Here is a 17,550-nt window from a genome sequence, read left to right as displayed (position 1 = left end):
TGCGGGAAACTTCGTGTTCCGGGCGAAGCACCTGAAATCATGCTTAGCGGGTCCAGGTTCGATACGAGATAGGATAATTATGCGCGAAAAAGAGCTGGTGAACTTTATTTTCCTCTATTCCTCAATCGTTTCGTCTTCTTTCCGGTTCGGGCCTAATCTTTGCTCGTTGTATCTTTGCACTCCCGACCTGTTGGCTCAAAGTTAAGTCTCGTAAATGAAATGAGATTTTCGCTCGTACCGAAACCGGGAGTGTCGTTGAACGTATATATATATTAAATATATACATCGCGCGACCAAATTTTTAATCCGAATACCGAATTAGTGCGGGAGTGCCGTTTAGTATCGCGCGTAAAATAACGAAAATAGCGATATAAAAATATCGCTCGTGAGTGCGGGAGTGCCGTTGAAAGTATCGCGCGTCAACAACATGAGAGGAGGAGGAGGCCTGGGAGAGGCATCTTGCATTGGCGGAGCAACCTGATGGTGAATATTTATTATTTGTATATCAATTGTTATAAATCGTACGCATAATAATTCGATCTTATTATTTAAATGAATTAAAGAGAAAATTAGAGAGAAAGATTTTTATAAAAGTTATATAAAACTTTTTAAAAAACTTTCTTGAAAAACAGTTTTAAAATTTTATAAAATTTTTCCACACGTGTTTATCTCTGCTTATTATTTTACACATCGGATATAAAATTCCGCGCGATAAAAATTTTTTGAAATATTGATTGCATTTTGTGAACATTATTATAAATGAATTATATATTTGTATGTTACAGACAACTAGCTTCGATAACAACAACTCCGCTGTTGCGCATCAGTGTCGGTGAGTGAGAAAAACTTTTATTTAACTTTAAGGTAACGGATTCGTAGAGATTGTAGATGTAGATTGTAGATTGTAGATTGTAGATTGTAGATTGTAGATTGTGAATTGTAGAGTAAGTCCGTTGCCTTAAAATGGATGAGCTAGGATAGATTAAATTAAATCACTTTTAATAAATTCTTTCGAAATGCTTTGCATCTCTTGTGAAAATATATTGAAGTATTAATTTAAAAAAGAGAATCAAGAAAAGAAAATTTTTTTTGTAAAGACTTGACTAGTTCATTAAATCAAGAGCACGCATTAATAATTTTAACAATTTTATCAATTTTTGATACTACTTTATTCTTATAACGCGCACTTATTTTATTCTAATTTCTTATATCATAGCTCATCCATTGTAGAATTTGTTTGTAGATATTGTTTTTAAATTTTACTTTAACTTAAAATAAAGCCAAATGATTAATTAATTAAATAATTTGTAATATCATAAAAGTTATACACACACATGAATTTTATATTTTATTAGAAAATATAGTATATAGAAATTTGTAGTAATTTGGCTTTATTTGAGTTAAAATAAAATTATATTCAAATATTTAACAAACGATCGTAAAATCGAGCGATCGTTACGATGAGCGTGAAATATTTACGCTCATTTGCCGGTAATTAATCGGCAAAAGAAGGAGTGTTTGTCTCCTGTTTCGATCTCTGATTGAGAGATCGAGCGAGAAAGTGGCCAGGATCAACGAAAAGTAAGTTCAACTGGCCTGAAGAAAAGCTTTACGTACAATAGTACGTAATGTCGGACATTTATTCACGCGGTTAGGGCATGCGGTTAGAGAATGTAATTAGGGCACGTAATTAAAATATACGTGATTAGAGATAGGCTTTCCTCGAATAATTTCACTTAATCGAGAAATAGGATTGTTAGGGCTATTTGGTGATCATTAGGTTTTTCCTTTCAAATTCCTTTCTATTATGTCATGCTATTAGGTCATCATTAGGTATTCCTTTCTATTATGCCATGCTATTAGGTGATCATAAGGTTTTTTTCCTTTCAATTTTCCTTTCAAAAAGTAGAGGATTGTTAGTACTATTATGTGATTAATTTAGCTGATTTTATATTATGTATCTTTTAAGGAATCAGGAAATGTAGGTTTAAATAATATTAGGGAAAACAAATTAATAAATATTTCAATAATTATATTATTAATATTAAGAATTTTTAAGGGATCAATATTTTTTGAGTGTTTTTTATAGGCATTTTATTTATATAAGGATGAAAATTAAATTGTTAACACTCAATAATTTGTATAGTAATACGAATTTTTTTGCAAAATTTTACGTACTTATGTAATACGAAATTTATGTACTTTTATGTAATACGAAATTTTATATGAAAAATTTAAAATATAAATTTATATATTAAGCTATTTTTTAGTAATATGAATAATAAATTTCATATATTTATGAATTTATAAGTTATTTTTAAATATAGAAATTGAAAGATTTAAAATAGAATTAAGAATGAGTAGATATTAAAAAATGAATAGAATTTATAGAAAAAGATTTATTATTAAAATTCCAAAAAAAATTTTGATTTAAATAATATTTATAAATAATAACTTTTCGAAAATTTATATATTCATTTATTTATATATTTATGGTTTTAATTTAAATAATAATTTTTACAAAATTTATATATTTATATATTTATATATACATGTAAGGTTTTAGTTTAAATAATAATTTTTATATAAAATTTATATGTTTATTTTCTTATATATAGATGTTTGTGTATTTATGTATTTAAAATTTTAATTTAAATAATAATTTTTATAAAATTTATATATTTATATATATTTTGAGATATATATAATTTCATTAATTGTATTTCATTAATTTTATTTATATAAATTTATCTAAACAGCTTATATTATTAAAGTTTAATATCGAAGATATTAAGAAAATTATTTTTTTCAGATATTTGTGAATATATATTGAATGTATATAATATTGAATATGAATATTATGAACATATAATAGGATAGTAGTTTGTTAGGGTTACTCCATATAATGCTCCTTATGCACATGGTTCCGGGGACTTGCGCGTTGGAAGACTAAGGAAAGGCGCGTGGGGTTTTTAGTTGGTAGTCCCTGCCGTTAAAATGGCGGCGGGGAGAGCCCAACACTACCCCGACGGGACCGCTAAATAGCTAAATAGCGGTCCCGTCGGGGTGTGCATAAGGAGCATTTTCCCCACGTAAAAAAAAAAAAAAAAAATTGTTAAATTATGTTGTATTACATTTCAAATTATATTATATTTTAATAATGAATTTCAACAATGAATAACATAATATCCGACATAAACAATACCGTGCTAATGATTTTGTTTTACGGTCTTGTTATGCAAATTTAAATTTATATACTATATTGCAAAATAAATGCTGCAATTGTATATATTATATTATATATAAAATTATATATAATATAACCCTCCCATGGGGTACACCTTGTCGCGGTGAGAGGGCTTAGTTCTTGGATGGTGTCTTGAGATTTATCTTAAATTTTTTTATTTATGAGAAATCTTAAAGTGCTTGAAAGGGAAGCTAAGTACCCTTTCACGTCGTCGGTGCCGTTAACGTGCCGCGGACGGCTGCGCTTCGTAACCGCGTTTTCGCGTTATCGCGTTTTCGCGTTTTCAAAATCCCAATTTCGTTTTTGTCAACGAGTCTCTCCTTCCGACGCCAACTAACTGGGATGTTTCATCGAGTCGTTGCTTTGCGACGTATTCGCGCCTTGTGCAACGTGGCACTTGGTGATGCCGGCCGCGCAGAACGTATGTCCAGTACAAAATGTACATGGGCGCGCGGGTTCGAGCTTCGCACTCGATCGGCTTAGTGATGAACACGCTCTGCTTCGTCAATTGATTTGGCCCGAATCGGTTAGAACTCGATCGATTGTTCGAAATGGTCGTCAATGGGTCCCTTCTCTTTGCTCGTCTACTCTACAGCCACACGCCTAGCGTGTGTTAACCCTGTCGAGGAGTCGAGTGGATTCCCCTAGGCGCGATTTTCGCTCGGTAAAAGGGGTTGCCTCCCCATTTTCTAAATTGCTGAATGTTAGCTTTTAAAAAATGTGGGTATCCTCTTCTTTTACCGTCTATCAGCCTTGTGTACTGCGCTAGTGATATAGCATCCGTGCGGGTCACTTGAAATCGTGCTTAGAGGGTCCAGGTTCGATACGAGATAGGATAATTATGCGCGAAAAAGAGCTGGTGAACTTTATTTTCCTCTATTCCGTCAATCGTTTCGTCTTCTTTCCGGTTCGGGCCTAATCTTTGCTCGTTGTATCGTTGCATTCTCCACCTGTTGGCTCGAAATTGATTCTCGCGAAATGAAATGGGATTTTCGCTCGTACCGAAACCGGGAGTGTCGGACAAAGTATATATATATTAAATATATACATCGCGCGACAAAATTTTTAATCGTACCAAATTACTCTGAAAGCGATACTCCCTTTGTGGACATTAAAAACGTGGACATGTATTACAAAGCCAAAGTCCACGAATGTTTTCAAAGGGTAACATATCGATTTAGGATATCTGGTTTATACCGATGATAAACTAGTAACCTATTAAACTTTTTAAATTTAAATTTGCTTGAAAATCCTGACATCTAGTAGACAGTTGTACAATTACTGGCATCCACAAATTGCAGGAGGAATATTATGTAATTTTAGAAATTGCACAATAGTGCAGAATTCTATCTCTTTCTTTCTCCTAGTTCTTTTTTCTCTCTCTGTCTCTCTTTCTCCTATAAGAAACAACAAATTTGAGAATATATAGATATTGTTCTATTACAAAAAAGTGAGTATTGCGACTAATATCAAATATTAAATTAATTATCAAATTAATTAAGTAATCAAATGTAATATTATATAGTATATAATGTAATATTTTTAAATTAAAAAAAGTTTAATCTTAAATAGAAGACTGGCGGAAATTTTCTAATTATCAATTATTGTTTACATTGAATTTGTGTTTATCTTTTATTGATCAACAGAAATTTATTCTGTTGCGATAATAATACATTTGCACAATAATGCATTCAAGGTCGACTTATTGTGTTAAATCATCACACGAGTAACCTATTATTTTCCATTATTTTTTTGTAACATAGTGGATTTTATTCATAATTTTTTAGAATAGCGCGCTTATCATTATTTTATATATGTATATAATCTGATAAGTTTCCAAATAATAACTATTATTAATCGCAGAACTTTTTGTTGATTCAATCATTTCTTATAATATTAATTTCCACAATAATTTTGTTGCTTATAATTTATAATTACGAGGAAAAATAATAAATTTTTCAATTTTGTTCCATTTGTATTAAATTAAGTAACATTCCAATTTATTCTATTCAAACTATCGGTTTTATTCATTTTTAGAGTAAGAATAAAAATTATATTTATATTCACCGTTTTTAAAAGGCTTAATACGTATATTGCGACTTGCTAACGTTTATTTCATTAATCGATATTATATCTTATCGTTCAAGCAGTTATTACAATTAATCACAAAAAATAAATTTTTCATAATTGATTTCCAGTAATCAGTTAATGGCAATTGTAAGTTTTCACAGTTCTTTAAATCGTTCGTTACTTTTCATTGATTATGACAGCACTGCCATTGTCCGCGCCTACGTTAATGACTGGCGATTTTATCACATTTATTTAAAACGATTATTTCTACTCCGTTTTTTTCTTTCCCTCTTTTTTCTTCAGTCATTATTGTATTTCGCGTAATCACCTTATGGCCATTTCCGGGATAATTATCATCAAAATCATACGTATGTTTTGTGCATTCGTAAATCCTTATGTGAGCTCTGTAATAATGAATATTAAAATTTAACAGATTTATACGTGATGGGAATTATTGATGTAGGAAGCAGAATCGCTATTTTGATGGAAGCAGCCCATCATGGCATAAAAGATACGCCAATGATGACAGATTACAGGAAATAATTAGTCGATTAATTATGACAGCGCACTATGATGAGCAAATAAAAGTGTTTGTCGCTACTCAGCGATTTTGAATGAGCCCTTATCTTGGAATTTCTGCAAAACGCGAGTATTAATTCACATTCATCCTCGTTATTTATTGACTTTTATTATTCTAAACACAGAAAGAGAACAAAGAATTTTGCAATTTTTAATTCATAATTTTGCTTTGTCATATAGTTTAATGGAATAGCTATCATGCATCAATAGAGAAACGCGATATATTTATTTATTCGTTATTATAATATTTTTATTTTTGCTTTTAATAATTTCGAGTTATATATTTTTATAAAAAATACGTAAAATTTTATATATATAAATACGAATTGTACTGTTCAATGTATCCTCTCTTCAGGAGACATGCATATTATTATTTATTGTATCTTAAATCAACATATACGCACAGCAAACGCGTACATGTCATATAAAAGTAATTATTAATCAATATTATTCACATAACATTTATTTAAAAATAAAATGTAATTATCTTAGTAAATTTCGCTCTTATTAAACATTATTAAAAATTCATCAGAAATTTTTCAATAGCTTATCGAAGCGACAAGAAAATTAATGAAAGACTAATTTGTGATAAATATAATTTTATGTGTAATTATTGTCATCATTGATTTTATGTAATTCTTAGATACTATCGTTTATCAGAAATATCTGTTCTAACTTGATAAGGCGTGTGAATCAAATGTAATAATTCACCTGGAAAACGACGTAATAAATATTACTAATAGAAAAACACATAATTAATAAGATAGATTGAATTGAAACTTTCTTGTAATTTTCTTTTCTCTCATTATGGCATACAAATGATAAATGTGAAATTAATGCGTTTAACATGCGAATAATTACAGGCACAAATCTAAGATAAGTAAAAAACTACTTTGTTATTTTTAGATAACAAATTATTTCTTCTTATTTTATATTTATATTTCTCTTTATTATTTTCCATTTATTTTAAGATATAAAAATTCGTAACAAATATGTTAATCATGTATTTATTTTGTAAATATATATATATATATATATATATATATATATATAAACTCTTATAATTAATATTATTAATATATATAAACTCTTCTTTTAAGTATGCTTATATTTTTTCTAACATAATCATTTTCACAGTCAAATATAATTTATTATCATGTTATGTTATTTATTTCAGTGATCTTATCAATCTCGCTACACCTTATCACGCGTTTGATTTTTTTATCGAACGATTCCGCACCCTTTTGCATTTCAATTGTAATCAGATAAAAATTTTCATCTCTGTCGTAGTCATCGTCAGTTGTTGCGATGAACGCATTTGAAGAGGGGACATGGAGTTAAGGGACTACGAAACGGATTGATTCAACGATTTGTCCGAGGGACTTCCCGGCTGCCGTTCAGTTTTTTGTTTAAAAGCGGACGCAGTTATACGATGCCTACCCAGTTTCACGTTTGACACGCGCTGTAACGGTGTCAATTATCATGAAGTCATCCTCCTACCTTGTCGGATCATTCGTACTATACATCTTGGTGCTCGAACACAAAATCCTTCCTATACCTGCCATTGACATTGACAGCATGAATTTCGTGAATGCAATCGGTAAGTCACTCGAAAAATCGAATATTTTACATAGAAAGATACAGCAAATTTTCTAAATTGTTTTCTTCATTGAATAAAACTGCGTCACTATTATTGATAGTAATTATCTGTGAAAGACCATGATTTACGAGAAATGATATGATATGCATACGAACTTTACTTTATTTTCAGTAAATTATCTCGATTGTAAAAGCTTTTTAATATTGTTACTCTTGATATTTGCTTTTTAAGTATTCAGTAATATTAATAGTTCCAATTGTGCGTTTTTCATTCGCAAATATAAATGTCAACATCTTATTATTTTACATTTCTTTCGGTTTGATAATGAATCTACTGTACTTGCATTTTTTATATAATGTAATAACTTATTATATAAGAAATAATAACTAGTAATAAGTATATAATAAGTATAACTACTAATAAGTATATAATAAGTATATAATAAGTTATTATATAATAATAAGTATAATTAATATATAATAAGTTATTATATAAGTTATTATATTATAAGTTATATAATAATATATAAAATAATATTATAAAATGCTACAAATCACTAAACATCCGTGCCAAATTCTTATTCTGTCATTGGCGAGTTCAAAGAGATTTGTGATCTTTGGAATACTCATTAGTGCGCACGTTAACTATGAATCATTCGCATACAAAATATTTAGTCGCCAAAATAAATACATATTTAAATTCCGTATTTAAATACGAGAGATATAACAAATGTGTGATGTCACAGATTCGCAACTTTTTGTATCTACATTTGCAATTGTTCAACTGATCTCAAGACTAGCGTGTCCAACTTTTTAATCTTTCATTATGGCGATTTAAACAAAATTAAGATAAATCGGTGATTTAAATATAACGCTAACATGAGACGTAATAAATTTATACGATTTCGTAAATATTAATAACATAATAATCGATTATGCTCGAAAATTCGAAAACAATTTCTATGTTAACAGAAAATCGTATATTTTTATGCGCGAACTAAAAAATATATTCTTATTATCTTTTATTTTTATTAATAAATTTATATTTTTGTAAAAATATGTTCTATTGTAAATTATCCACATCATGTCAACAAGTTAATCAAGCATATCGAGAAAAAGTAATACAGTTTGAGGTAAAACGTGCGAGGCATAATAGCGAGCAATTACACGCATTCCTCGTGACAAGCGCAGTTCGATAATTGCTTATGTCCGTATGCTTCCTGCAAAAGTTTCCACACTTGCAGGAATGCAAAGTGCTTGAGCCAAAATTATTTTATGAGTGGAGGATCCGCAAGTCGGCAATCTAACGTTGTATCTTTATGAACAATATTCTGTGCGATGTGGAAGTACATTTGCAATTGCGCAACTAATTGTTGAAAATGTGTTTACTAACTTGTTAACTGACTCATAAGTTTCAATTGAAACATTGAGATCTGCAATGTATTATTATATATTTCATGAAGGCACTTTTTTGAGATTAGCGCGAAGTAATTCTTTGTCACTTATTAGCAGAAATTTATAAATTGCATATCAATTTACACGTAAATTTTCTGATATCACTCTTTTAAACACATTTAATCTCTGAGTAAACTTGGGAATATATTATTGAGAATGATGGATTATTTTTGGCTATTCAGAGTGTCCGAGAATCGTCAGCCGAAGCGAATGGAAGGCCAGGAAGCGCCTCGATTTTCAAATTCTGTCGGTTACACCGACGCCGTATGTGGTGATCCATCATGGCGGTATATCTAAATACTGTCGTGACCAGGAGACATGCTCTGCGATCGTTAGATCTTACCAGGACCTTCACATGGACGATCGAGGCTGGTGGGATATCGGCTATAATTTCCTCATTGGTGAAGATGGCAACGCTTACGAGGGACGTGGTTGGGATTATGTGGGCGCCCATGCACCTGGCTATAATACCCAGAGCATCGGCATATGCATCTTAGGAGACTTCAGCGGTATTTAATACATTGCTGTAATATTATTGAGTTTGTAGAATTATCGAGCATAGAATAATAATTTTTCATCGAGAAAATATTAATGATTATCAGAAAAAATAAATCGATCATTATAATTCAAGTTTCTCTCGTAAAAAACAATTAAATTAAAAAATTATTACATTATATGGATCAAGGATAAATTATTTAGATACGTTTTCAAAATAATTGTCAAAATGTTTTCAAAATAATTTTACCAGAATAATCTTTTCTGTATAAAATCAAGTATGAAATATTATTTCATAAAGAACGCATTTGCGTTGATAAAAATTTAATTTGACGCACATATAAAAATGATTTCGCAGACTTTCTCCCGAATCTGGCCGCCTTGAAGACGCTAAACGAGCTGATAGCTTGCGGGATTTCACTTGGTAAAATAAGCGATAAGTACAATGTGCTTGGTCATCGACAGGCGCGGAACACGGAGTGCCCTGGCCAAAGCCTTTACGAGTACGTAACTACTCTTCCTCGTTGGACCGCGAATCCGATACCCATTCGTTTGGCCATGACATTGCAAAAAAACGACATCGAGAAGAACAGCACATCGAATGAAGAGAACTGAAAAATAAAAACAGCATATCGCTTTATAATGAAATTTCTGGACGTCAAATAGGTCAAAGGTCAAAGGTCGAGATCATACTGAATCCTATAAGCCAATATAAAATGAAGATTTGATGTAATAAGACTATAAATGCAATAGTACAAATTACATCATTTCCATTAAAATAAGGTAAAAATCTTATAATTTATTTTACGTCAATTTTCTATATATTTGTTTTTTTATAAAAATATTAAAAAATGCGACAAATTCTCAGGTAATTATATTGTTAGTAATTTTAATTGTCTATGTTTTAAAGATATGGAGTTGAAAAAAAAAAATTCCAAATTCCGCTCTCTAATGCTTGTTTTTAATGTGACAGCATCTTGACACACTAGATAACCACACTAGATAACCATTGCTACCTCTTTTCCTTGTTATTACTATGAAACATTCTCGATCATTTCGTAAAAAGAACAATTTCTTCGCAAAAAGATTCTCTCAGTGTATAAAGCATTCTTGTGTTACACATTTCCCGTATAATTTATATCTAATAATATTTAAGATCAATGGTATGAGATCAATTTCAAAAGTACAGTGTTTTATATTCATATATATATATATATATATATATATATATATATATATATATATATGTGTGTAAAGAATTTTATTAAATCCGTTATACGCCAGACTTTTCTAAAGAAATTGCAGATATTAATTTATATATACATATATATATATATATATATATATATATATATGCGTGCGTGTATGTGTACAGTTTTAAACATATTATCAAAAATATCAACAAATATCCAGAAATTAAATGGATGATTAATAAAGTAAATATTTTTTACGCAAGTTTGATGAACAAGATCTCTTGCCTCGATTCGCGTGCGAGCCATATCTTTATATTTATTATAATAGTTATTTTCCCTAAAGTCATGGCCTTCGGAAATTTAATTAACGACGATGTTAATTTGAATATTATAGCACTACACACGCGCGCGCGCGATTGTCTATGAGGAAACTAATTTCGTACACGTTACTCAAATAAAATTTTTTCATACATCTGGGCTATAATAAAAACGGCATGTAAATTTGATGGACATTGATTAAATCTATATTATGTTGCAATATAAATAACAGAATATATATTATCGGTATGTATTCTGTCATTTATATTTTGATATGATATAGATAAAGATAAAAATTTTTCGATTTATATAATAACAAAAATTACACCAAAAATTGCATTTTTCAAAAACTATATTCAATTACATACACACACACACATATACATAATACATATATATATATATATATATATATATATATATATAAAACTTATTGCGGTCTTATTTGCGGTCTTATTTGCGGTCTCTTTCGGTCACTTTAGTGCAAGAAAAACGAGCGATTTACATATCCTCGAGTAAATCTAATTTATTAATAAATCATTAAAATAAATTATTCCCCGAGAATGCTCATTATAAGAACATCGTTTTATTCTTTGAATACGTGAAATCGATAAGATAATCGTATTGCGTATATCGCAGCTGTATATTACTATACAGTATTTTTCGTGTAAAGTTCAGAGAGATCAGAGGAGATAATGGTTAGTTTGGTAAATTTTTAAGCGCGTTTTATCGTATTTTATTTTGTTGTGTTGATCAGAACTTTGATTAAAATAAAAGCAAATCAAAACGTTATTACATTTGTCGATATTGATTTTGTATTCTTATTATAGTAATAGATCAGTATTAGTGCGACTGGATCATTAATGTTTCTTAGAAAAGTCTGTTCCTCTTAAAAAATACAAGTAAATAGGTAGACATTTTGTTCCTTATATTTCCACATTTTATAAGTATGTAATTTTCACATTTATTTACGCATAAATGTGAAAATATAATAAATATAATTTTAATTTAAGTCTTTAATATTTTAAAATATATAACTTTAATATGTAAGTCATCAATATATCAATAAGTCATTAATATATCAATAAGTCATATTGTCTCTCTTATATTTAAAAAAATAGAGAAGAATAAAAATATTTTTTCTACTTTATATGTTTGCGCTTGTATGTTAGTGATTTATTTTATCTACATTATTTGTATAAACAATGAAATAAATATATATATATATATATATATATTTTACAAATTATTTCCACTTATAATAATAAGTTAAATACTTTAAATAATTATATATACATCTATAACTACTTATACTTTAAATAATTATATCATACATCTATATAGATACATATCATAATTAAATTTTTTGCAATCAATCTTGATCATATTTATTGTTAAGTGCATTTAGAATTATAAATATTATAATAAAAATATAAAATATCGTATTTTTTCTTCTCTTCTGCCAATATGCAAATTTATAGAATTATACAATATTATAGAATTTACAATTTTACAATATTATAGAATTTTCTTAACACTGATTGCCATGCGAATTATGAAGAAAACTTCGTCAGGACATGTACGCAGTTACGTGAAGCATCTAACAAGAATGAAATAAGACTCACGTGTGATATCGGATCTTTTGCTGACCTGATATCGCTTCTGCTAATAGAAGTATGTAAATATCACATATCGAAATGATGAGGGACAGTCAGTCAGAAATCAGTAGTCGAGAACGAAGGATCTAAAAAAAACAGTTAGAGATTATATTTATATAATCTCTAAAATAACTTATATCTACATATTAATTTTAATATTATTTAAAAAAATATACTCGCACAGTAGTAATCAGTACTATAATTGTTAAAATTACTATTGATTATTATTTCAAATATCTTAGATAATTTGTAGTTAGGTATATACCTATATAGTTAGGTATATACCTATAACTGTCATTCTTATACGGGTGACGTGGCCTATTGACAACTTTTCGTGTCACTCGAATTCGGCTGACGTGACAATCAAAGTGTATCTTCTTTGTAACTCGTCGAATGAATCATTAGTTTGAAAAAACCGGTTGATAAAATATGATTAATGTGCATTTACATATATATATACATATGTATATATGTATTTATCAATTACACAGTCAGAGATCAGAGTGCTAGAAAATAATATTTTTAATTAAGAAGATATATGAAACTATCATATCTGTGACAGTTTCATTTGTTCTGTTCATCATGTCGCAAGTTAAAATGTACATCGTGACGACGACAACGTTGATTTTCACGATCTACTTAACAATCGTCGCTCAGGAAACTACCACTGGTAATTCTCATTCAATATATTATTTATGCGAGCCGTAAATCCTGCTTTATATTCAAAAAAACATTGAAATTTTTAGAGACATCTTTCGCATTTCACATATAAAAAATTCAACATATAAAAAATTGTCGTTGAAAGAGAATATTTTGCATGGATATGATAGAATTTTTATTTTCCATTTTAACGACAATTAATATAAAATCTTATATGTTAGTTCAAATGTAATTTTTCGAGATATCGAGCTAACGCGTCATAAATCTCTGAGATATTTTCGATGTACAAGGTTATCATAATAATGTTGTGCAGTATTGATAAATGAGTTTTTTTCCATTTTAACTTGTCATTTTCTTCATCGATTAAACTATCATTATTTCTCATGGGCACCACGCTAATTGTTGTTGACTGATTGATTAATAATGTAATAGCTATGATAAATGTTATGTTAAATCTATTTGCATGAAATAGAATAGAAATGTGTTAATCGATAAGAATTAATGGGAAGTTATTATAAAAATGTAAGCATCTTGCGCAACTAGAAAAATAATGACAAAAAATAATGCTTGCGTGAGTGAAATGATTATTTGCACTTTACATAAATTCTTCTTCAAGCCACATAATTACAAAAGAAAATAATTCGTAATAAATGTTTTACTCCTCTCTATTTTTGTAAAATTTTCTTATATTCACATATTTTTTCTTATCTTATTTCTTATATCTATATATTACATATGAGTCATATATTTCTTAATTATCTTACAATTACATATGAATCATATATTCTAATAATTATGAGGGTAGATTGAAATATTTCTGACCTGACCAAGAAAGATCAAGATTTCAACTAAATTTCAATACTTGTCCAATAGATGGTAGTGGAAGAAACACAGAGTTAAGCTTGATATTATTCTAGTGATTGGCTTGTTTGTTGACAGTTAAAAGTGACAATTTATCAATGGAGAATTTGGAGTATCGGGCAGTGACAAAATTTCTTCATTTGAAAGGGAAAACTCCTGCGGAAATCCAAGCTGAATTAAAATCAGTGTATGGAGATGCTGCTCCTTCATTTACAATCGTGAAAGCTTGGGTTGGTAAGTTCAAATGGGTAGAACGAACATTTTCGACGAGGAACGCTCTGGACGATCAAAAACCACAACAACGGATAAAATAATCGATTATGTTCAAATCGTGATAGACAATTTTTCTTGTTTCCAAATTTAAAAAAAATGCTATCTGGGAAAAAATTTCCGTCGAATGCTGAAGTGATAAGTGCAGTTTAGTGTCTATTTTTAGACAAAAGTTATTATATTGAGGGAATGAAAGGTCTAGAAAAATATTGGACCAAATGTATTGAATTGAAGGGAGATTATATTGAGAAATAAATTTCATTTTAATGATAAAATATTTTTTTCTTCGTCAGATCGGGAATTTTTCAATCTACCTTCGTATTAGTATCAATTCTAACAAATAAGCTAGACAAGTTGCTAACCGAATAATATAATGTATTTTTTGTATATTGTAAGGTACAATCTTTAATTTTCATTAGCAATTTACTAATATTTAATATTGTTTTCTTTTCAGATAGTTTTGTAGATGATCTACATATTATTACTAGGGAGGAATGGGGCGCCAGAGCACCGAAATCACCAGCTGACAATCTCTCAATAAAACCCGCGCCTTACGTGATCATTCATCATTCGACTGGTTCTAGTTGCAATACCAAAGTTGCGTGCCAGTTGAAAATGAAAGGAATACAGGTAATTAATTTCAGAGAAAAAAGAACCATTTCTAAATAGCAAGTCTTTTAATCTTTAATTTTTCACTATATATAATTGATTAGACTTAATACAATTGAGCAATAATTTAGATCAAGACTAATGTATCTTCTGTTAATAGGACAAATCTTATATCTTGTCTTTTTATTTCGCATATTTTAATAAATAATAAATCTGATGTACTTCCTAGTAATTCGAATCTTTCGTTTCAAGAACTATCATATGGACAATAAAAATTGGTTCGATATTGGCTATAATTTCATGGTCGGAGAAGACGGAAACATTTACGAAGGCCGCGGCTGGGGCAAAAAGGGTGCTCATTCTATACCTTTCAACAACAAGAGCATTGGAATATGTATCATTGGAGACTACCGCTGTAAGTGATATTGGAGAACTTGTTATTTTAATGTATAATATATGTACTATTTTTATTTGTTAGCTCGAACACCACACGTAGCTGCGGTAGAAGCAATAAGTAAACTGATCGCTTATGGAGTGGATAATAATGAAATAAAAAGTGATTACAAGCTTCTTGGACATCGACAAACCTGGTCAACTAACTGTCCTGGAGATGATCTTTACGCAATGATACAATCATGGCCTCATTGGACAAAAAAGGCCAAATAAATAACAATTAATAAAATAAATAAATTACAATTTCGTGATTTGTTAGGATAGATATATAATTTAGACTTTCTGTCTAATATTTATAATATTCCGATTCGTTAGCGTTAGATTTTAATATTATAATATTAAATGTAATATTATAATATATAATATTATTTCGCTAGTTAAAATATGATTTAATTCAATGCAGAGAAAAAGCACATATTCTATTATAAAATAATTTAATAATAATTAGATTAATAAAGATATATAATTTTAGTCCATTGATTATTATACATAAACAGAAACGACATCATTGACATAAGTATCATAAGTATCTTCTTCAGTCCTGACACAAATTTCCAATCTCGAGAAATCATTTGCAATGTCAATATTGTCTTCAGAATCAACTTGATCTCTTATCTGCAAGACACACATATAGAATAAATATAGAATAAATAAATAAATTTTTGTAAACTTTTAAATATGTGTAAATTAACAAAAATAAAAAAAAATAAATAACATTAAATTAAGTAACATTAAATTAAATAAAAATCTCGTCGAGAATTTAAAATTCTTTTGTTAAAAATGTAACAAATATAATAATTTTACATACCTGTAAGGAAATTTGTTTCCCGAAACGTTCGTTCAGCTTTTCTATACATATTTTTGTTCCATATGGAATACCGGATTTCAAATTACCAGCGACAGTGACATAACGAGTGCGGCCATCAAGGTAATCCTAAAACGAATTTGCATTAATATATAATACGTATAACACTAATGAATATTTAACAAATTTTTTTATATATAACACGCTATGTCTATCGCAAATCACAAACCTGAAGAGTCTTCAACATTTTTCCTCGATCATCCAGATGATTGCGCTTGTCATTCGTTCCGAACACGGGGTAATATGCGGAAAGAGACACGTTATGGAAAGCATGTCCTACACATTTCAAGTCTGTCCTGTTCAAGTTCCTGTCTAAAGTGTCAAATGATTAAACATTAATTAATTTCATCAAAGTTAGAATTTTAAAATGATTTAGAAATTTTAATTAAAATTTTAAAATTATTTTAAATTATTTTAATAAAAAATAGGTTAAAAAAGAGTTTTTTAACAATATAATAAATCATTAAAAGTAAACCTATTGTACACTCTTACCGGTAGCTAAAACCATGGAGAATAGAAAAAGCGTGAAAATCGGCGCGAACATTTTTAATCTTTGCGATTTTGAAACAAGCAAATGGTACAACTCGCGACAACTTTATGACAATGATTGTTGAACGGTCAGTTGCTCTTTTTAAAGCTGAGCTACTCTTGCACAATGACAATCGGAATTTGCTAACGTTAAAAATTTACTCGATCCCACCTGAATATCCTCAAGTAAATAAAAGTAATCAAAACCATCATATGCAGCAAATTATATGTGTCCTATTAAATTGATCGTTGCGCGTGATCGATCACATATGTAGAAAAAAATTGCTATCATTATAAAGTTTCTTTACGCAAAGCATTATGTAATATGGACATAGATCTGTCCTAAATTTCAGCGAAATCGATTATTTAACGATAATATTTGCGCTACATATAGATTACCATTACATTCGAAATCGTAAAATTATTCAACCTATAATACCTATTATTTTATTGAATCTTTTATGAATTTTTTAAATGTTTCATAAAATTATAATTATACAGATCGATGTTTCTGTTTATTCGCGAAAATATCCGGAACAATAATTATTCAATTATATCTCCAAAAATCAATCATTAACAAGTTTTTGATTATCATTTCCACATGGCGGCATTATGGCGCTAAAGCTGCACACTTTCCAACTATATCTCTCATAAATAATATAGAACTTGGGTGAATAGGACACGTGGAAA

At 29.0% G+C, this 17,550-nt stretch overlaps 3 protein-coding genes across 4 annotated transcripts; 2 read left to right on the top strand and 1 right to left on the bottom strand.

Annotated features, from left to right (window-relative positions):
• The first annotated feature begins 7,210 nt into the window (after positions 1-7,210).
• On the top strand, positions 7,211-10,260 carry LOC105255289 (peptidoglycan-recognition protein SC2). The gene is made up of 3 exons (XM_011264485.3): positions 7,211-7,496; positions 9,133-9,459; positions 9,804-10,260. The coding sequence occupies exons 1-3, from the start codon at positions 7,379-7,381 to the stop codon at positions 10,058-10,060; spliced, it is 702 nt and encodes a 233-aa protein (XP_011262787.1). The 5' UTR covers positions 7,211-7,378; the 3' UTR covers positions 10,061-10,260.
• A 2,806-nt stretch (positions 10,261-13,066) lies between these two features.
• LOC105255293 (peptidoglycan-recognition protein SC2) lies at positions 13,067-15,708 on the top strand. Of its 2 annotated transcripts, XM_011264499.3 has the most exons (5): positions 13,067-13,284; positions 14,214-14,369; positions 14,860-15,035; positions 15,267-15,429; positions 15,493-15,708. In XM_011264499.3, the coding sequence occupies exons 1-5, from the start codon at positions 13,197-13,199 to the stop codon at positions 15,678-15,680; spliced, it is 771 nt and encodes a 256-aa protein (XP_011262801.1). In that variant the 5' UTR covers positions 13,067-13,196; the 3' UTR covers positions 15,681-15,708. The 2 variants fall into 2 exon arrangements, with proteins under 2 accessions (XP_011262801.1, XP_011262811.1); XM_011264509.3 differs by lacking the exon at positions 14,214-14,369 and having other exon boundaries at positions 13,077-13,284; positions 15,493-15,704.
• Positions 15,709-15,897: 189 nt separating this feature from the next.
• LOC105255255 lies at positions 15,898-17,149 on the bottom strand. Its single transcript, XM_011264431.3, has 4 exons — positions 16,825-17,149; positions 16,502-16,644; positions 16,276-16,401; positions 15,898-16,082 (listed from the first exon to the last, which is right to left on the bottom strand). Exons 1-4 carry the CDS (start codon positions 16,874-16,876, stop codon positions 15,951-15,953), a joined length of 453 nt encoding a protein of 150 aa, XP_011262733.1. The 5' UTR covers positions 16,877-17,149; the 3' UTR covers positions 15,898-15,950.
• Between the last annotated feature and the right edge of the window lie 401 nt (positions 17,150-17,550).

This window comes from Camponotus floridanus, unplaced genomic scaffold (genome assembly GCF_003227725.1).
Source record: "Camponotus floridanus strain SB8 unplaced genomic scaffold, Cflo_v7.5 scaffold20, whole genome shotgun sequence".
Classification (NCBI taxonomy): Eukaryota; Metazoa; Arthropoda; class Insecta; order Hymenoptera; family Formicidae; genus Camponotus; species Camponotus floridanus.
This window is presented reverse-complemented; position numbering and strand designations above follow the sequence as displayed.

Excerpts from the sequence above, each read along its gene's own strand:
- LOC105255289 (XM_011264485.3), top strand. The coding sequence starts at position 7,379 with ATGAAGTCATCCTCCTACCTTGTCGGATCATTCGTACTATACATCTTG. Across the intron at positions 7,497-9,132 it reads GAATTTCGTGAATGCAATCG|AGTGTCCGAGAATCGTCAGC; the intron begins GTAAGTCACTCG and ends TTGGCTATTCAG. Across the intron at positions 9,460-9,803 it reads CATCTTAGGAGACTTCAGCG|ACTTTCTCCCGAATCTGGCC; the intron begins GTATTTAATACA and ends ATGATTTCGCAG.
- LOC105255293 (XM_011264499.3), top strand. The coding sequence starts at position 13,197 with ATGTCGCAAGTTAAAATGTACATCGTGACGACGACAACGTTGATTTTC. Across the intron at positions 13,285-14,213 it reads CGCTCAGGAAACTACCACTG|TTAAAAGTGACAATTTATCA; the intron begins GTAATTCTCATT and ends GTTTGTTGACAG. Across the intron at positions 14,370-14,859 it reads AATCGTGAAAGCTTGGGTTG|ATAGTTTTGTAGATGATCTA; the intron begins GTAAGTTCAAAT and ends TTTTCTTTTCAG.
- LOC105255255 (XM_011264431.3), bottom strand. The coding sequence starts at position 16,876 with ATGTTCGCGCCGATTTTCACGCTTTTTCTATTCTCCATGGTTTTAGCT. Across the intron at positions 16,645-16,824 it reads CTCCATGGTTTTAGCTACCG|ACAGGAACTTGAACAGGACA; the intron begins GTAAGAGTGTAC and ends TTGACACTTTAG. Across the intron at positions 16,083-16,275 it reads GGAAACAAATTTCCTTACAG|ATAAGAGATCAAGTTGATTC; the intron begins GTATGTAAAATT and ends TGTGTCTTGCAG.